The sequence below is a fragment of the Panulirus ornatus genome, chromosome 15 (genome assembly GCF_036320965.1).
Source record: "Panulirus ornatus isolate Po-2019 chromosome 15, ASM3632096v1, whole genome shotgun sequence".
In the NCBI taxonomy this organism is placed as follows: domain Eukaryota; kingdom Metazoa; phylum Arthropoda; class Malacostraca; order Decapoda; family Palinuridae; genus Panulirus; species Panulirus ornatus.
The window spans coordinates 17,332,568-17,351,349 of record NC_092238.1 but is presented as its reverse complement, the minus strand read 5'-3'; the positions used below and the strand labels follow the sequence as shown (position 1 = coordinate 17,351,349).

At 43.2% G+C, this 18,782-nt stretch overlaps 2 protein-coding genes across 3 annotated transcripts in view; one reads left to right on the top strand and one right to left on the bottom strand.

The window, feature by feature from the left end:
* Nucleotides 1-1,989: 1,989 nt before the first annotated feature.
* Nucleotides 1,990-18,782, bottom strand: part of LOC139753618 (uncharacterized) — a 64,077-nt gene continuing 47,284 nt past the window's right edge. The window contains exons 8-9 of the mRNA XM_071670235.1: nt 3,447-3,693; nt 1,990-2,887 (exon numbers count right to left, since the gene is read on the bottom strand). Coding sequence (XP_071526336.1) covers nt 2,780-2,887; nt 3,447-3,693 — 355 coding nt within the window. The 3' untranslated portion in view covers nt 1,990-2,779. The remainder of the gene's footprint in view (nt 2,888-3,446; nt 3,694-18,782) is intronic.
* Nucleotides 8,391-12,888, top strand: LOC139753733 (uncharacterized). Of its 2 annotated transcripts, XM_071670522.1 has the most exons (3): nt 8,391-10,922; nt 11,056-11,402; nt 12,093-12,888. In XM_071670522.1, exon 1 carries the CDS (start codon nt 8,525-8,527, stop codon nt 9,344-9,346), a length of 822 nt encoding a protein of 273 aa, XP_071526623.1. In that variant the 5' UTR covers nt 8,391-8,524; the 3' UTR covers nt 9,347-10,922; nt 11,056-11,402; nt 12,093-12,888. The 2 variants fall into 2 exon arrangements, with proteins under 2 accessions (XP_071526623.1, XP_071526624.1); XM_071670523.1 differs by having other exon boundaries at nt 8,391-11,402.

Sequence of the window (18,782 nt, the reverse complement as noted above, 5' to 3'; positions counted from 1 at the left end):
CAGTCTGTTGTGGATGAGAGAGCTTGGGAAGTGAGTCAGCTGGTGTTCGCTGATGATACAGCGCTGGTGGCTGATGCAGGTGAGAAACTGCAGAAGTTAGTGACTGAGTTTGGTAAAGTGTGTGTAAGAAGGAAGCTGAGAGTAAATGTGAATAAGAGCAAGGTTATTATGTTCAGTAGGGTTGGGGGACAAGTTAATTGGGAGGTAAGTTTGAATGGAAAAAGACTGGAGGAAGTAAAGTGTTTTAGATGTCTGGGAGTGGATCTGGCAGCGGACGGAACCATGGAAGCGGAAGTGAGTCACAGGATGGGGGGGAGGGGGCGAAGTTTCTGGGAGCGTTGAAGAATGTGTGGAAGGCGAGAACGTTATCTCGGAGAGCAAAAATGGGTATGTTTGAAGGAATGTTGAAGGAATGTGTGGGTGTGTATATCATATATATGTATGTGGGTGGGTTGGGCCATTCTTTCGTCTGTTTCCTTATGCTACCTCGCTAAAGCTGGAGACAGCGACAAAGCATGATAAAATAATATATATTTGGCGTGGGCTATGGATAGAGTTGTGCGCAGGAGGATGGATGTGCTGGAAATGAGATGTTTGAGGACAATGTGTGGTGTGAGGTGGTTTGATCGAGTGAGTAACGTAAGGGTAAGAGAGATGTGTGGAGATAAAAAGAGCGTGGTTGAGAGAGCAGAAGAGGGTGTTTTGAAGTGGTTTGGGCACATGGAGAGGATGAGTGAGGAAAGATTGACCAAGAGGATATATGTGTCGGAGGTGGAGGGAGCAAGGAGAAGAGGGAGACCAAATTGGAGGTGGAAAGATGGAGTGAAAAAGATTTTGTGTGATCGGGGCCTGAACATGCAGGAGGGTGAAAGGAGGGCAACGAATAGAGTGAATTGGAGGGATGTGGTATACCGGGGTTGACGTGCTGTCAGTGGATTGAATCAAGGCATGTGAAGCGTCTAGGGTAAACCATGGAAAGCTGTGTAGGTATGTATATTTGCGTGTGTGGACGTATGTATATACATGTGTATGGGGGGGGGGGGCATATATATATATATATATATATATATATATATATATATATATATATATATATATATATAGAGAGAGAGAGAGAGAGAGAGATAGATAGATAGATAGATAGATAGATAGATAGATAGATAGATAGATAGATAGATAGATAATTTATTTAGTTATATCTATTCATTATAGTTGATCGCCGTATCTCGCATCATCGAGGTAGGGCCAGGAAACAGATGAAGAAAGATTTATCCACTCATATACACCCATATTTACATGCACGTGCATACACATACATATATATAAACATATCGCCTAGATAAGCATCGATCTTCAGGACATAATGACCCAGAACCCAATTTAGGGATGTGCCGGATATCAGGACATGGCCATCCAGAACCCTTATGAAAGCAAGTGCCCGTCGTCAGGACATGATCTTCCACAACCCTTATGTAGCAAGTGCCCGTCTTCAGGACATGACCTTCCAGGTCATCAGGACATAACCATCTCGACCTCTCATGTAGGCAAGTGTCAGTCATCAGGACATGAGCATAACAACAGAAATGTTTATCGTCTGAATCATTTTTTTTCTTTATTTTGCCTCTGAGAAATATTGTTCCTCCTACCGTGACGTGTGAAAATGATAAGTTTTCTCATAAAATCCCGAATAACAGTAAATATCTTGTTACACATTTGATATTGTATTGTGCTGTGTAGTTTTAGTTATCTTGTACAGCGAGTTCATGGTTTGTCATCTGATGTGACCAAAGGAAGCAATTCGTGCTCGCTATCACAGGGCTATCCACACGTCTCTCTCTCTCTCTCTCTCTCTCTCTCTCTCTCTCTCTCTCTCTCTCTCTCTCTCTCTCTCTCTCTCTCTCTCTCTCTCTCTCTTCTCTCCTACTTTAACTTTAATCTTACACATATGTTCATGTGATACACTGGGAGAAGGAAAATGAGAAAACAAGGTTTTCGGCATTTGATTGTATTTCCAAAATGATGTTCATGAAACATATGAAGATGATGTCCTTACTTTCCTAGTGAGTCTTGAGTGGAGTGTGAGGTGTCGGATGGAATGCGGTGATGATTTGATACAAAAGAAAAAACATCGTTTCCCGTCAGTATATACACAGACACACCGAGTATATGATATAAAATTTAGTGTATGTGTGCATATATAGGAATGTGCCTTTCTGCAGTTTAGTATCCATTTCTGATGACAACATAAAGTGGAATTACAGCAATACAGTTTCCGTGTCAGACTGTTCAACCATCGAGACTAACATGTATCATGACTTATAAAATGTGAGACAAGTGTTAGTTATTAAAAACATCAACAATATGTTAGCCTGATAGCCCTTCTCATACGTACAACAAAATTCTATTTTTCATAAATATTCTGAAAATATAAACATTGATAATTTATATAACATGGATCCTCTCGTAGAAATATATAGATATATGAATGTTATAAGGCGATCTGTTTCCTGGGGCAGAGCGAGACGTGTATATGTACTCTTAATCCCTTGAGTACGACACTTCGATCCTTGAGCACGACAGGGCGACCCTTGAATATGATAATGCGACCCTTGGGTATGATGACCTGACCTTTGACCTGACCCTTCAGGGTCATCAGGCTAAAAGCCAAGTCATCATATCTAAGAGTCGTCCTGTGGCGGTCAAGGATGGTAGGGTCGTGAACATGGGTCGTAACGTGTGTGGGGTAGGGAGGTTAAGGCCTGTAGCCGTAGGTCTGGCTTCATCTGGGCTCGGCAGTGGTGGGTCGACTGTCGAGCCGGGTGGAGCAGTGTCGGGAGAGCCGGGGTAGGACTGGCCCCGCTGAGTTCTGGGGAGCCGCCGCCGTCACCTGTAACAACCATCATATGCTTAGCAGAACATCCGTGCTAACAAGTACACAGTTATCAGAACACAAGTGCCAACGACCACTCAGTTATCACAACACCTGCAGCAACATTCATCATCTGTATAACACCTGTGGCAAAACCCGGTGCCATCATTACACCTGTGACGTTAACAGCCATAAAAGAGTCACGATTGCTTCCAAAGGTTCTAACAATCGAACAAAATCCATGAGATGTCCTCATGTAACCCTGCCAGTAATACCCTCCTCCACAACACAGGATTTCCCAGGTGCTCCTCACCGCATAACCTTGAAAAGCGACAAGTTTCTAACTCCTCCCTCTATCCCCCACCCCCCAGCTCGAGCTCCATCCACCAGTTTTATGTCACTATCCAGTGGACATTGTTAACCAGTCACTAATCATTAACTTTACCCTAACTGATGCCAATCACCTACCGATCATCAAACACTAGTTACTGTACAATATGAAACCCTTGAGTCACCATCCTTTCCACCACATATCTCTCACTATCTTCGAACCATCAACCATTAGCAACAATCTTACCTGTATGCTTGGAATTTGGGTGTTGGGGGGCAGAGCGCCGTGGGAGCGAGCCGGGCCAGCACTGGATGGTATGAAGGTACCGGTGCGCAGCTCCTGGGCTGCACTGTAGAGCAGAGGGGTTGTGTTGTGTGGATCTGCACTCAAGGGCGGGAATGTCGAGACTGTGTGGTCGGTGGTGCTATTGCTAGAGTCAGCGCTGGACTCCAGGAGCGGGCAGACCTGTTGCTGGCCTGCTAACGGTGTCATGCTGAAAAAAACAGAAAAGAAAATACAAAACCAGATGACATGATGCTCGTGGTAGAACTGACAAGTTCTACATACTAGGCGACGTAATCCTAACCTAGACCAGTAGGAGGGCTAGGCTTAGCCTATCTACTGGGAAATATAAAGATCTGTCTCAGCCACTGATTCTTAACCGGATTAGCTCGACGACTCCCGCGTCTAGGTCTTGTTTCCTGCGACGACCTGTTGTCCCCACGTACGTAAACTGACATACACAGAATCTACTTTTGCCCACACATAATTGCTACAGAGGTAATAGCAAGCCTTTGATGTAGGCCATTTTTGTTTCATCTCTGCACCAATGTTCATTCGGGGTTTTAGTCTTATTCTAAAGCACAAATATTCTTGTTAGTTCAGTGTGGACGGTTCACGATCCCTGGAAACCCCTATGCTGTTTGAAAAACACTGGTTTGCGTGATGTGGTGCTGTTTAAGTTAATGACAATATTGTACACTGTACCTTCATAGCTGATATCAGGTATTCATGGTAACATACGGTAGATATGATACATGTGATAAACACGTATAAAACAACAAATTGATATATACTCTGTCACTGTCTCCCGCGTTAACAATGTAGTGCAAGGAAACAGACGAAAAAATGGGCCAACCCACCCACATACACATGTATATACATACACGCCCACACACGCACATACACATACCTATACATTTCAACGTATACAAGTACATACACAGACATATACATATATACACATGTACATATTCATACGTGCTGCCTTCATCCATTCTCGTAGCCACCCCGCCACACATGAAATGGCACCCCCTACCTCCGCGCGCTCGCGAGGTAGCGCTAAGAAAAGACAACAAAGGCCACATTCGTTCACACTCAGTCTCCAGCTGTGATGTGTAATGCACCGAAATCACAGCTCCCTTTCCGTATCCAGGCCCCACAAAACTTTCCATGGTTTACCCCAGACGCTTCACAAGCCCTGGTTCAATCCATTGACAGCACGTCGACCGGGGTATACCACATGTTCAACATGCACTCTACTCATTGCACGCCTTTCACCCTCCTGTATGTTTAGACCCCTATTGCTCAAAATCTTTTTTACTCCATCCTTCCACCTCCAATTTGGTCTCACACTTCTCGTTCCCTCCACCTCTGACATATATCCTCCTTGTCGATATTTCCTCACTCATTCTCTCCATGTGCCCAAACCATTTCAATACACCCTTTTCTGCTATCTCAACCACACTCTTTTTATTACCACACATCTCTCTTACCCTTTCATTACTTACTCGATCATACCACCTCACACCACATATTGTCCTGAAACATTTCATTTCCAACACAAAAACCCTACTCCGCACAACTCCCGTACCCATGAAGCATATAACACAGCCATTTTTGCTCAACGAGATGACGTTCTCGCCTTCCACACATTCTTCAACGCTCCCAGAACTTTTGCTCCCTCCCCCACACTGTAACTCATTTCCGCTTCCATGGTTCCAGTCGTTGCTAAATCCACTCCCAGATATCTAAAACACCTCACTTCCTCCAGTTTTTCTCCATTTAAACTCACCTCTCAATAGACTTCTCCCTCAACCCTACTGAACCTAATAACCTTGCTCTTATACACATCTACTCTCAGCTTTCTTCTTTCACACACTACCAAACTCAGTCACCAACTTCTGCAGTTTCTCACCCGAAGTAGCCACCAGCACTGTATCATCAGCGAACAACAACTGACTCTTTTTCCGAGCCCTCTCATCCACAACAGACTGCATACTTGCCCCTGTCTCCAAAACTCTTGCATTCACCTCCCTAACAACCCCATCCATAAACAAATCAAACAACCATGGAGATATCACGCACCCCTCCCCCAAACCGACATTCACTGGGAACCAGTCACTTTCCTCTCTTCCTACTCGTACACATGCCTTACATCCTTGGTAAAAACTTCTCACCAAATACTCTTGATAACTTCCACAGAGTATCTCTATCAACTCTATCAGATGCCTTCTCCAAATCCATCTGTTTTTCTAATTATTTCGCACATGCATTCTTCAAAGCAAACACCTGATCCACACATCCTCTACCACTTCTGAAACCACACTGCTCTTCCCCAATCTGATGCTCTGTACATGCCTTTACCCTCTCAATCGATACCCTCCCATATAATTTCCCAGGAATGTTTAACAAACTTATACTTCTGTAATTTGAACACTCACCTTTATCCCCTTTGTCTTTGTACGATGACACTATGCATGCATTCCGCCAGTCTTCAGGCACTTCATCATGAGCCATATATACGTTGAGTATCTTTACCAACCACTCAACAATTCAGTCACCCCCTCTTTAAATGAATTTCACTGTAATACCATTCAAACCCACCGCCTTGCCGGCTTTGATCTTTCGCAAAGCTTTCACTACCTCTTCTCTGTTTAACAAACCATTCCTCCTGACCCCTCTCACTTCGCACACCACCTTGACCAAAACACCCGATATCTGCCACTCTATCATCAAGCACATTCAACAAACCTTCAAAATACTCACTCCATCTCCTACACACTTCACCACTACTTGTTGTTACCTCCCCATTAACCCCCTTCACCGATGTTCATATTTGTTCTCTTGTCTTACCCACTTTGTTTACCTCCTTCTAAAACACCTTTTTATTCTCCTTAAGATTTAATGATACTTTCTCACCACCAACTCTCATCCTCTTCAGTCGCCTTCTAAGACACGCGGGGAATGCGTGGGAAGTATTCTTTCTCCCCTATACCCAGGAAACAGCATCGCTACCCCCTACTTCAGCGAGGTAGCGCCAGGAACACATACAAAAAAGGCCACATTCATTCACACTCAGTCTCTAGCTGTTATGTGTATTGCACGGAAACCACACCTCCCTAACCACATCCAGGCCCCACAGACCTTTCCATGGTTTACCTCAGATGTTTCACATGTCCTGGTTCAGTCCATTGATAGCAGGTCGACCCTGGTATACAACATTGTTCCAATTCACTGTATTCCTTGCACGCCTCTCACCCTCCTGTATGTTCATCCCCCGATCGCTCAAAATCTTTTTCACTCCATCCTTCCATATCTAATTCGGTCTTCTGCCTCTCCTTATTTCCTCCACCTATGGCACATATATCTTCTTTGTCAATCTTTCTTCACTCATCCTCTTCACATGTCCAAACCATTTCAATCACGAGGAAAATTAAACCCAATAAATTCCCAAGTGCATTTTCATGTAATGACCACATCGTCAGGGGAGATACAAGGATGAGACAGAAGAAATTGAACAGTTGGTTCATATACAAGGAAAAGACGTAGGAAATACGCTATTGATAAACAAGTGTTACAGTATGGCGGTGTTTGGGTTGTTGGTGTTCGGGTCTGGCATCATATCTGTCATAAAATTTTATTATATGGACAGGAAAGAGAACTGTTTACAAGTTTTGCCTACGACAAAGCAATCCAGTTTGTATAGACCTTCACTAATAATCTTACAGTTCTTTGTAATGATGGTGCATGAGTCTCACTTATCCTACAGTATGATCCCTGACGTGCTCCTGTAGGACATTTTCCTGAGGACTCTAAGAACTTACATCCCAACGACCCTGTCACTACAAGGACCCAAATATCCCTTGTCTGTATCTTTACAGTTGACATCCTCCATCATCAGTAATTCAACAACTTCAAGAAATGTTATTTTACTGCTTCATGTACCATCCTCCTTTTCCTTTATTCTTATTACCGTATATTTGTCTTGGATTGTTAAAATTCTTTGAAGGATTGTATCATAGCATCACTACTTTGTACTTCTTTCCTACACCTATGTTTCCCTTCATTAATTGTCAGAACGGGTCGTCTTTCACAATTTCCGGAAAACTAAGTCTCTCTCACGTTAGGGTGAGCAGCCCTACTCCCTCGCCTCTCCCTTCCCTGCTTGCTATCATGTATACCTCGTAACAGAACGTGTGAGATCGTGAGTCTTTGGTAAACTTTCTCTCTACAGCTCCAGCAGCATCACATGCAATTTCCCTGATGCGATCCTTACATCCCCTCACTTTACCTCTCACTTTCAGTCTGACATTAACGTAACCCAACATTCCTGACCTGTCTGTGGTGCTGGTGGGTCACTCAACCATCACCCAACATTCCTGACCTGTCTGTGGTGTTGGTGGGTCACTCAACCATCACTCAACATTCCTGACCTGTCTGTGGTGTTGGTGGGTCACTCATCCCATTTGACGTCTCCTGCTTTTCATCCTATGCTTTTGCTTTTACTCACCTCCTTGGTCTTCCACATTTGATGAATGCACCACTAGATTCCACTTTTTAAGTTATTGGCTTGCCTAGGTACTTTCTTAATGGCTTAATGACTGAAACAAAGGTAACCATAAATGTTCGCCTCCTTATGACTTCATTATAACCAAAAATTATTCACATTTTACAACAGAAATTGCATTAGACAACTCTGTTGTTTTCAATTACCTTTTCATAAGTATTCCTTCTTTCTTTCCCTCTTGTTCTTCACCAATCGCATGATCATCCAGTCTAAATCAATCAGAGATTTATATCTATCATCCTCCTGGTGTCCTAATCATTTTCTTAATCTTTTAATGTTGATATGTAAATCTCTGTGTCTCTATCCATAATTTCCTTATTTTCAAACATGCTGACCCCGTGTGCTCTGTACTTTTCTTCTGCCGGATCGTAAGTATTCACGGCAGTTGTACCTCTAACAATGTAGACTAGTCTTACTAAAGCTCTGATAAATTTCCTGTGTTCCTCTGTGTCAGTGTTCCCGGTATCCTTGTATTATGCATCCTTTTAAATGTATGTATGTTGTCTGCATTAACCATGTCCTCAGTCCAGTGAATGGTCCTGCCAACAGTCCAACGGGGATGGTCCTGCCAACAGTCCAACGGGGATGGTCCTGCCAACAGTCCAACAGGGATGGACCTGCCAACAGTCCAACAGGGATGGACCTGCCAACAGTCCAACAGGGATGGACCTGCCAACAGTCCAACAGGGATGGACCTGCCAACAGTCCAACGGGGATGGACCTGCCAACAGTCCAACAGGGATGGACCTGCCAACAGTCCAACAGGGATGGACCTGCCAACAGTCCAACAGGGATGGTCCTGCCAACAGTCCAACAGGGATGGACCTGCCAACAGTCCAACGGGGATGGTCCTGCCAACAGTCCAACAGGGATGGACCTGCCAACAGTCCAACAGGGATGGACCTGCCAACAGTCCAACAGGATGGTCCTGCCAACAGTCCAACAGGGATGGACCTGCCAACAGTCCAACAGGGATGGACCTGCCAACAGTCCAACAGGGATGGTCCTGCCAACAGTCCAACAGGGATGGACCTGCCAACAGTCCAACAGGGATGGACCTGCCAACAGTCCAACAGGGATGGACCTGCCAACAGTCCAACAGGATGGTCCTGCCAACAGTCCAACAGGGATGGACCTGCCAACAGTCCAACAGGGATGGACCTGCCAACAGTCCAACAGGATGGTCCTGCCAACAGTCCAACAGGATGGTCCTGCCAACAGTCCAACAGGATGGTCCTGCCAACACAATATTGTGCTGATGCTGATCTGTGTAAAGGGTTACAAACTCGGGTGTTGACGAGAGTTAATGAAAGAAACAATTCGAATCATAGGAGTGTGAGTCAGCGAGGTGTCTCGAACGGTTCATTAACTTATTAAATAACTAAAGGAAACCTAAGGTTGCTGTGGTAGTCATGATGGTGCGAGGAAGCGAGATGTTTCGGACGGTTCAGTATCGCACCGAAAGACCGAGGGACACATTGTTGTTGACTGAGGTACAGTTCTCCACAGTTATGGCCAATATAGTTAGCGTTACAAATGCTGATCCCCATATATAGTGAAGCTCTGCTCGTCTGGATGCGAAGAGTCTAAGGCGTGTGTGTATGTGTGTGTGTGTGTGTGTGTGTGTGTGTGTGTGTGTGTGGAGGGGGGGGGTAAAGATGGAAGCGGAAGAGGTCGGGCGAAGACGAGCTATGGTGGAAAAGTTGGTGGAGAGAGAGAGCCAGTAGTGTTCAATCTTTTATAATTACACAATCCTGTCATGTTTATAAACAAAAGATGAGCGTAATTCATGAGGAGGAAACAAACAGAAAACGATGTTAGTGAATACGTATTATACTCTTCCAAACTTAGCTAAGATTTGTAGTACGAACATAGCAATTACTGTTCTCCTCACTCTGCCCTAATCTTTCCTTCCAATCAGAATTAACGATCAGGATAAAAACGGTCACGATCAAGTTTCAACTGCTTGATACTGACAACGATAAGAAAGCTTAACCAAACGTGTGAACGTACACAGTACTTTATCCTGATGTAATTGACTCAATGTTTCTTGATTGAGTGACTGATTAATAAAATTCTTGAGGAGCTACTGCCTGCGTGCTTAGTGCAAGCAAATAAGATTGAGCCAGTTCAAGTATTATTTGGGGCAGCATAAGTCCGTACTAATGAGAGGTCGTCCAGCCATGCTGTTTCAACTGGCACTGCCTGTGACATAATTACATGTAAACATGGCAGTGATTTTACAGTGATGTGGTGAGGGAGAAAAATTTCCTCCTTCAGACCACTTGGCAAGCAGGTCGGGGCTACAGTGTTGTCGTTAAACTGAAAGAAATAGTAATCAAATCTGCAACATTTCATGTATAGTAGTAGTAATGAACGAATGTATGATGCCATGTAGCAGCTCGCACAGGTTTCAAAACAGCAGTATTTAAGAACGTGGCAAGTCTAGGGCATAAGGAAATCCTGTATTCTTCATACGCTGAAATATCACAATAGTAAAATATTTGTCAAGCAAATTCTGTCTTGGTTATTGATAATGGCCTACGTTATACGGCACTAATCGCATGGTGCAATTCTAGTTTGGAAACAGAGGCAAAGTCTAAGAATAGAACTGAGTGAAAATAACGCGTGAAACCAGCCAATTTCATTCATCTTATAAGTAGCCAACTACACACAAACCCAGGCGTTGTCATACCTTCACTGCTTGAGATGGAACACTGCCTCTCTCGTGCTCACCATGGCTACACCAATAACACAATACGAGTTAGTTAAGCACAACCAAATCAGCGCAGGTCTGGTCTCCCCCCCAGCGACTTCCACGGTGGCAAAGTGGATCAGAGGGAACGAGGAAACTGGTCATGTAACAGACTTTGGTAAGTTGAACCATAGTTTGAACGTAACCATCACTGTACATAGTGCTATAATTCCGGTAAGCAGTGAAGCTATTATCTCCTATATTGTATCATGAGTTATGAGTTTCAATGATTTTAATCATATAATACAAAGGAGACCACGGCCACGGCTGACCACCCGCCAGGAAGACGAGGCCAGCCTACGTGCAGTGCAGGACAACCCCTCCAGCAACGTAGTCAGGATCCGCGAGGACCTTCAGTTGCCTGTGTCAGAGGAGATTATCCGGCGGCGCTCACACGAGGGAGGGAGTTCACCAAAGGGTTCCTGCTGTACAGGCCCGCCCGCCTCACCCACCAACACCGCGCTGGCTGCCTCGCCTTTGCTCGCCAGTTTGTCGCAGAGGATGTGGATTATTGGTCCCGTGTGGTCTCCATTGATGAGAAGACATCTACCATCAACAACCATGGCAAAATACACTTGTGGAGACTTGGTTATACTTGGTAAGATGGAAGTAGGGGGGTGCTATTTCATGTGTGGCGGGGTGGCGACGAAATGGATGAAAGCAGCAAGTATGAATATATACATGTGTATGTATGTATATGTCTGTGTATGTATATGTATGTATATGTTGAAATGTATATGTATGTATATGTGCGTGTGTGGGCGTTTATGTATACACATGTGTATATGGGTGGGGTGGGCCATTCCTCGTCTGTTTCCTTGCGCTACCTCGCTAACGCGGGAGACGGCGATTAAGTATAATAGATAAACTGAATAATACTAGTATACATACTAAAATAGTATGTATATTTGTTGTACTTTCCTTAACAGTCATAAGGATGAGTCTAGTCTGTTTCAGTATCAAGACGAAATGTGAACTAATGATGGGGAAGGATAGTTACTATGATACTTTTCATTCATTTGATCGTTTAGTTTCGTTCATGTCAACCTGCAGGTGAGAACGGCAGTATGTATAAAAATTAAGAGAAGTATATGTTCAATTAAGAGAAGTATATATTCAAAGTCCTTCTTTATAGTATATCAGTTTTAGTCAGGTTAATTGAAAAGAAAATATTTCTTATGAGAAAAGTTTCATCTAAAGTTAACTAACTGTAGCCACTTAATAAAATCCTGAAACCCAGCTATGAAACAAGATGTGCAACCATTACACCATCTGTATTTCTGTGCAGATACGAACGTAGGAACATGTACGAGGAGGCGCGGAGTGGCCACGTGACAGTGAACGTGTAGGGGTGGATCCCCCTGCCTGGTATGGCAGACCTAACCAGGATTAAAGGCAGATTTATTGCTGCAAAATATATCGATATTTTGCAGGACTTTTCTCCTCCCCTCACTCCAGGAGCGGGACTTCCCATTCCCCGCCAGCCCCATCCTCTTTCTTCACGACTGTTTCCCTATCCACACGGTCCGGGCTGTTCAGGAAGGGTTTGCTGGCAGAGAGGACCTGCAGTTGTACGAGTGGCCAAGCAAGGGGTGCGATGTGAACCCCACTGAAAATATCTGGGCAAATATCGTCACCTGCAGGAGCCAAGAGAGGGAGCGGACACCAGACGAACTTTTGGCTCACATCATCAGTGGGAACTGTTCAGGAGTCAGCCTCACCTCGTCCGTAACCATGTCTCCTGTACGTCAGACAGATTGAGGACTGTGGTTGGGAAGGAGGGTGGTTAGACTCGCTACTAAGAAAGTAAACGGGGAAAACATACCATGTTGTCTGAGTCTCCTTCTAAACTTACCTCTATGGAAACTTTTTTAACCTTACAGATGTTTCAGTGAAAAGTATGATTAACACAATAAATAGACGAATTGAATAACCAATCTGTCGCATTTTAGCAGACGTAATATAATCGTTTGTCTTAGTTATCACATAAAAGGAAAACAAATTATCTTTGATGTCTCACCGAGTGACTGGGTTAGAGCGGACTGCCAGGGGCAGGCAGGGGCCGGTACCAGCACTACAAAACAACAGAGACGTAAAGCAGACTAATTTGACGGCTGCTGCTACGAGGCTCCTGTATGTAGGAGGTTCATTTTAGCATCGCTGCCCTTGGCCTACTCCTTCGTGCATCAATTGTTCTTCTTCCTAATAAACATTTCATGATCTAAAGAGAAATTGCTGTAATATTTTCTTCTGGTAATGGCATTACAGCACTAAAGATACTATGGTGTATGGAAAGACTTTGTAAATAGAGTATTTGAATTATTCAAAACTGTTTCCACTCCATCCACCAACTGGTTATCAGAGGAGGGGTCGTCCAACAATGTTAATAGGCAAGCTGGCAACTATATTTAAACTATGCCTATGTAAACTCTATTCCAGGTGGGAATAATGTTGGTAGTCGTGCGACGCTTCTCATATCCCTCTCGATATTCACAGCAGTCCTCCATTCTCTTATGATCTATATTATCTTGATACATAGAGCTGTAGATCGTGTGTTCTCTATACACCTCACTTCCCTCAGCTGCTCAGAGTGCTGCACTGTTCTAGTTTGAGCTACAAATATTTAAGCTTGAATATTTCAATCCTCACTCTGTACTACACTTACTAAGACAATGGTGTGTGCGCAGCTTTCATTGTTTGCCAGCGGTAAGGAAGAAAAAATATCGGTCTATGAGGAAACAATTATCAGAATTGCTGAGCAATTACTGTTGGTGGTTTGGAGGATCGACCACTCTGGCCTTTCCTCCTCATCAGAAAATTTAGTTTTTTGACTTGTTTGTTGGTAGCTAGTTAGACAAACTATTTAGATGTTGCTAACTTTACTTTTAATTCACCTTAATTATATCAAGAATAAACTTTATTACCTACCATTACCCTTGAATATGGAGCAATGTACCATAATTATGGCTATGTTCACACTGCTGTGTGATGATGATGCACTTGTCTCGGGTCGCACAAATGACGGTATAATGGATCATATGACAACAAAACAACTAATTAAGCTTTCCACATTGTCTCCAAGGTGTACGTAGGGCAGATTCATATAACAAAGTACAACTGTTATTATAAAGTGAAGTGAATCTAAATTGTTACGGTGAACCTCTCTTCCAGGTGAGTGAGTCCATACTTGAAATATCTAAACTTATCAACTAATATCAACAAGGATGATTAGGAACCGCTCGTGACCACTGCTCTCATATTAATATCTGTCTAACACAATTTCACCGAGTGATGAACGACTTAACGAAAACGATTGATTTCTTACTTTCTTGGATACTCAGGACAATCGGAACATCAATAAGCACAAAGTTAGGGATGTTATATGATACAAGTAGTTGAATGTTATTTAACATACAAGAAAGGGTCAGGTTCTAATGGCAAATGGGGTTTACTTTTCTTCAAGCTCTGATATTCTAGGAAATACAGAATTTAAAAAATACTTGTCGTTCCTTTAAAACTTGCCTCTCGTAGGGATAATCATTTAGTTTCATGGCTGCTATTTATTCCAAAGAAACACCTGAGTGGTTCAGTGTCAAAGTGCAAACGAGCACACGGCTACAGTGAGAGAGACTCGGGCGGTCAACCATATCCCTCAGTCTGCTGAACCATATCATATGATGAGCTTGTAACTGACAGTTTGCGAAGCTTATCTGAGGTAAGAGGCACTGCAAAAGTTGTTGGACAAATGCAGGGGATGCAACAGTGATGAAGTAACTACTGCAGTGCCATGTTGGTGAGGTAGTTGCAGTGATGGTGGTCACTGTGTAAACAGTCATATAATAATCAGTCATTATGGATGATCAAGATGAAAAGGATTACAATTGCGAGGATTATGTAAACTGTAAATAAGTTTCTCGTTACTTGAAGTCATTCTGTCGTAGAAAGATCAACTCCCTATCATTATCACCCTTCGAATAAGTAGCAGTGTTTCTAAACTTTCTGAAAGTAGAGAAAAAACATGCATGGACATGGCAAGAGAGAGAGAGAGAGAGAGAGAGAGAGAGAGAGAGAGAGAGAGAGAGAGAGAGAGAGGTGGAGGAGGAATTTGATGTCGATGCACCAAAGTATTTCTAAACTGCTGATAACAGCAACTTAAGTGTAATAGTTAATACTTGACACAATGTATTGTTGTTTTGCTCTTCGTTTCGTACTACGTTATAGACATGATGTAATCGTAATCATGATTACATTACGATTACTTGCGACTGTGTAGCTCAAGTTTATGCCCTCCACAGAAAATAGTAAATCTGGGGGAAAATAGAAAAAACTATAAAGATTATATAAAAAGTACCTAGAAAAGTCTATGATGCAAGTATTACGCTGTTAGCAGAGGACGGGAGAGCTGGGGGCGAGAACTGGTTACGTTCAGTTGGGTCCAGCAGCTGGCCAACCAGACACTGTAGCGGTGAAATATAGCATTTTTTACATCGTTACACCGACTATAGCCTTGTGGTCTTGGCATTATTTTGAAAACATTAACTTTAACTTCTAATTATGCCTAATATTCATAGTCACATTTCTGCCAATGAAACATCTGCTTGGTCCTGTTTTCCTCCGGTATTGTAATTGGTAATTACTATCCATTACAAACCTTTGGAATCGTCATTGTAATCGATTCCAACGCCTTGTGGATGGATTCGTAATCGTAATGAAAGTCTTCCTAAGGTCATCGTTGTCGATTCCATGGGTGATGGAGTCGTGTCATGTCTGCTACGTTGTGGAATATCACCTCTGCCTCTGCTCACCCCCTGACCTCTCTGCCCCCTCCCTTACCTCCACCATCAGTCACCCCCCGACCCCTCTCGCCTCCCTCTCTCTTGTGAATGATTCGGATCTACGAGTCGATCCTTCCAGGGTTCACACCTACCACAATGTTAGGATTAACAACACTGACTGTACTGTCCAGGACTGTGGGCAACTGTACATAGGCGTACACTGGTCTCCTGCCTCCTACCACACTTCGACTACAACAGAATTCAAAAGAAACTCCTTCTCCTTAACGATAACAGTACGATATTACTGTAACAACTGTACTGGGTTAAATAATGTCGTTACTATGGCAACTGTACTGGGTTATATAATGTCGTTACTATGGCAGCTGTACTGGGTTACATAATGTCGTTACTATGGCAACTGTACTGGGTTACATAATGTCGTTACTATGGCAACTGTACTGGGTTACATAATGTCGTTACTATGGCAACTGTACTGGGTTACATAATGTCGTTACTATGGCAACTGTACTGGGTTACATAATGTCGTTACTATGGCAACTGTACTGGGTTACATAATGTCGTTACTATGGCATCTGTACTGGGTTACATTATGTCGTTACTATGGCTACTGTACTGGGTTGCATAATGTCGTTACTATGGCAAGTGTACTGGGTTAAATTATGTCGTTACTATGGCTGCTGTACTGGGTTACATTATGATAAAACCTATACTGTTAACATCTTGTATGTTATCTTTCGTGTATCAACACTTCCTGTCTTTCATCTTATTCCACTGGCTTATCTGACTTAACTCTTTGAGCACAATGGTACGGCACTTAAACAAGATGGTATGATTCTTGGGTATGATTGCTTCCTGACCTGATCCCCAAAGAGGTGTACCCTTGTGCCTATTGGGTTCAACTAGCCAATGAATCCTGGACGGCTGGAGTTAGTTACATGGTTGAGGAGTACCGTATTACTTACAGTTGTCAGTATATGTTGCTCTGCACTTGAGAGGCGAATTAAGTTTATAAACAGATACAAGTTTTGATCATTACAACAAATGAGAACAATAAGGATAATAGTAATGACAGGACAGTGGTCGGTCACTTACGGGTTGCGAGAGGGTGGAAAGCAGGCAATGTCCCCACACGCCTCTGATAAGTCTGGGAACATCTCGATGGGGACCGGAGTGAGGTTGGTGAGAGGACAAGAGCAAAGGAAGGAGTAACACTACTTCTGAAGCAGGACTTGTGGGAGTATGTGATAGAGTGCAAAAAAGTAAACTCTAGATTGATATGGGTGAATCTGAAAGTGGATGGAGAGAGGTGGGTGATTTTTGGTGCCTATGCACCTGGTCATGAGAAGAAAGATCATGAGAGACAAGTGTTTTAGGAGCAGCTTTGATGCACGAGACCGGGTTATAGTGATGGGTGATTTGAATGCAAAGGTGAGTAATGTGGCAGTTGAGGGTATCATTGGTGTGCAGAGGGTATTCAGGGTTGTAAATGAAAGTGGTGAAGAGCTTGTAGACCAGTGTGCTGAAAAAGGACTGGTGATTGGGAATACCTGGATCAAAAAGAGAGATATACATAAGTATACGTATGTAAGTAGGAGAGATGGCCAGAGGGCGTTATTGAATTACATAGGCGCGTGAAAGAAAGACTTTTTGGATGTTAATGTGCTGAGAGGTGCAACTGGAGGGATGCCTGATCATTATCTTGTGGAGGCGAAGGTGAAGATATGTAGAGGTTTTCAGAAAAGAAAAGAGAGTGTTGGGGTGAAGAGAGTGGTGATAGTAGGTGAGCTTGGGAAGGAGACTTGTGTGAGGAAGTACCAGGAAAGAATGAGTACAGAATGAAAAAAGTGAGAGCAAATGACGTAAGAGGAGTGGGAAAGAATGGGAAGCAGTGATGGCTTGCGCAAAAGATATTGTGGCATGATAAAGGTGGGAGGTGGGCAAATTAGAAAGGGTAGAGAGTGGTGGAATGAAGAAGTAATATTGCTAGTGAAAGAGAGGAGAGAGGCGTTTGGACGATTTTTACAGCGAAGTAGTGCGAATAACTGGGAGATGTATAAAAGAATGATGCATGAGGTCAAGAGAAAAGTGGAAGAGGTGAAAAAGAGGGCAAATGAGAGTTGAGGTGAGAGAATATCATTCAATTTTAGGGAGAATAAAAAGATGTTTTGGGAGGAAAAAAAAAGTGCGTAAGACAAGAGAGCAGATGGGAACATCGGTGAAGGGGGCTAATGGGGAAGTAATAACAAGTAGTGGTGAAGTGAGAAAGAGTGAATATTTTGAAGGGTTGTTAAATGTGTTTGATGATAGAGTGGCAGATATAGGGGTGTTTTGATCGAGGTGGTGTGCGAAGCGAGAGGGTCAGGGAGAATGGTTTGATGAATAGAGAAGAGGTAGTAAAAGTATTGCGGAAGATGAAATTCGACAAGGCGGCGGGTTTGGATGTTATTGCAGTGGAATTTACTAAAATAGGGGGGGTCACTGTGTTGTTGACTGGTTGGTAAGTATATTCAATGAATGTATGGTTCATGGTGAATTGCCTGAGGATTGGCGGAATGCATGCATAGCGCCATCGTACAAAGGCAAAGGGGATAAAGGTGAGTGTTCAAATTACAGAGGTATAAGTTTGTTGAGTATTCCATGGAAATTATATGGGAGGGTATTGATTGAGAGGGTGAAGGCATGTACAGAGCATCAGATTGGGGAGAGCGATGTAGTTTCAGAAGTGGTAGAGGATGTGTGGATCAGGTGTTTTCTTTGAAGAATGTATGTAAGAAATATACAGAAAAACAGATGGATTTGTATGTAGCATTTATGTATCTGGAGAAGGTATATGATAGAGTTGATAGAGATGATTTGTGAAAGGTATTAAGAGTATATGGTGTGGGAGGTAAGTTGCTTGAAGTAGTGGAAATTTTTATCAAGGATGTAAGGCATGTGTACGAGTAGGAAGTGAGGAAAGTGATTGGTTCCCAGTGAATGTCGGTTTGCTGCAGGGGTGCGTGTTGTCTCCATGCTTGTTTGATTTGTTTATGGATGCGGTTGTTAGGGAGATGAATGCAAGAGTTTTGGAGAGAGGGGCAATTATGCAGTCTCTCGTGGATGAGAGGGCTTGGGAAGCCAATCAGTTGTTCTTCGCTGATGATGCAGCGCTGGTGACTGATTCGGGTGCGAAACTGCAGAAG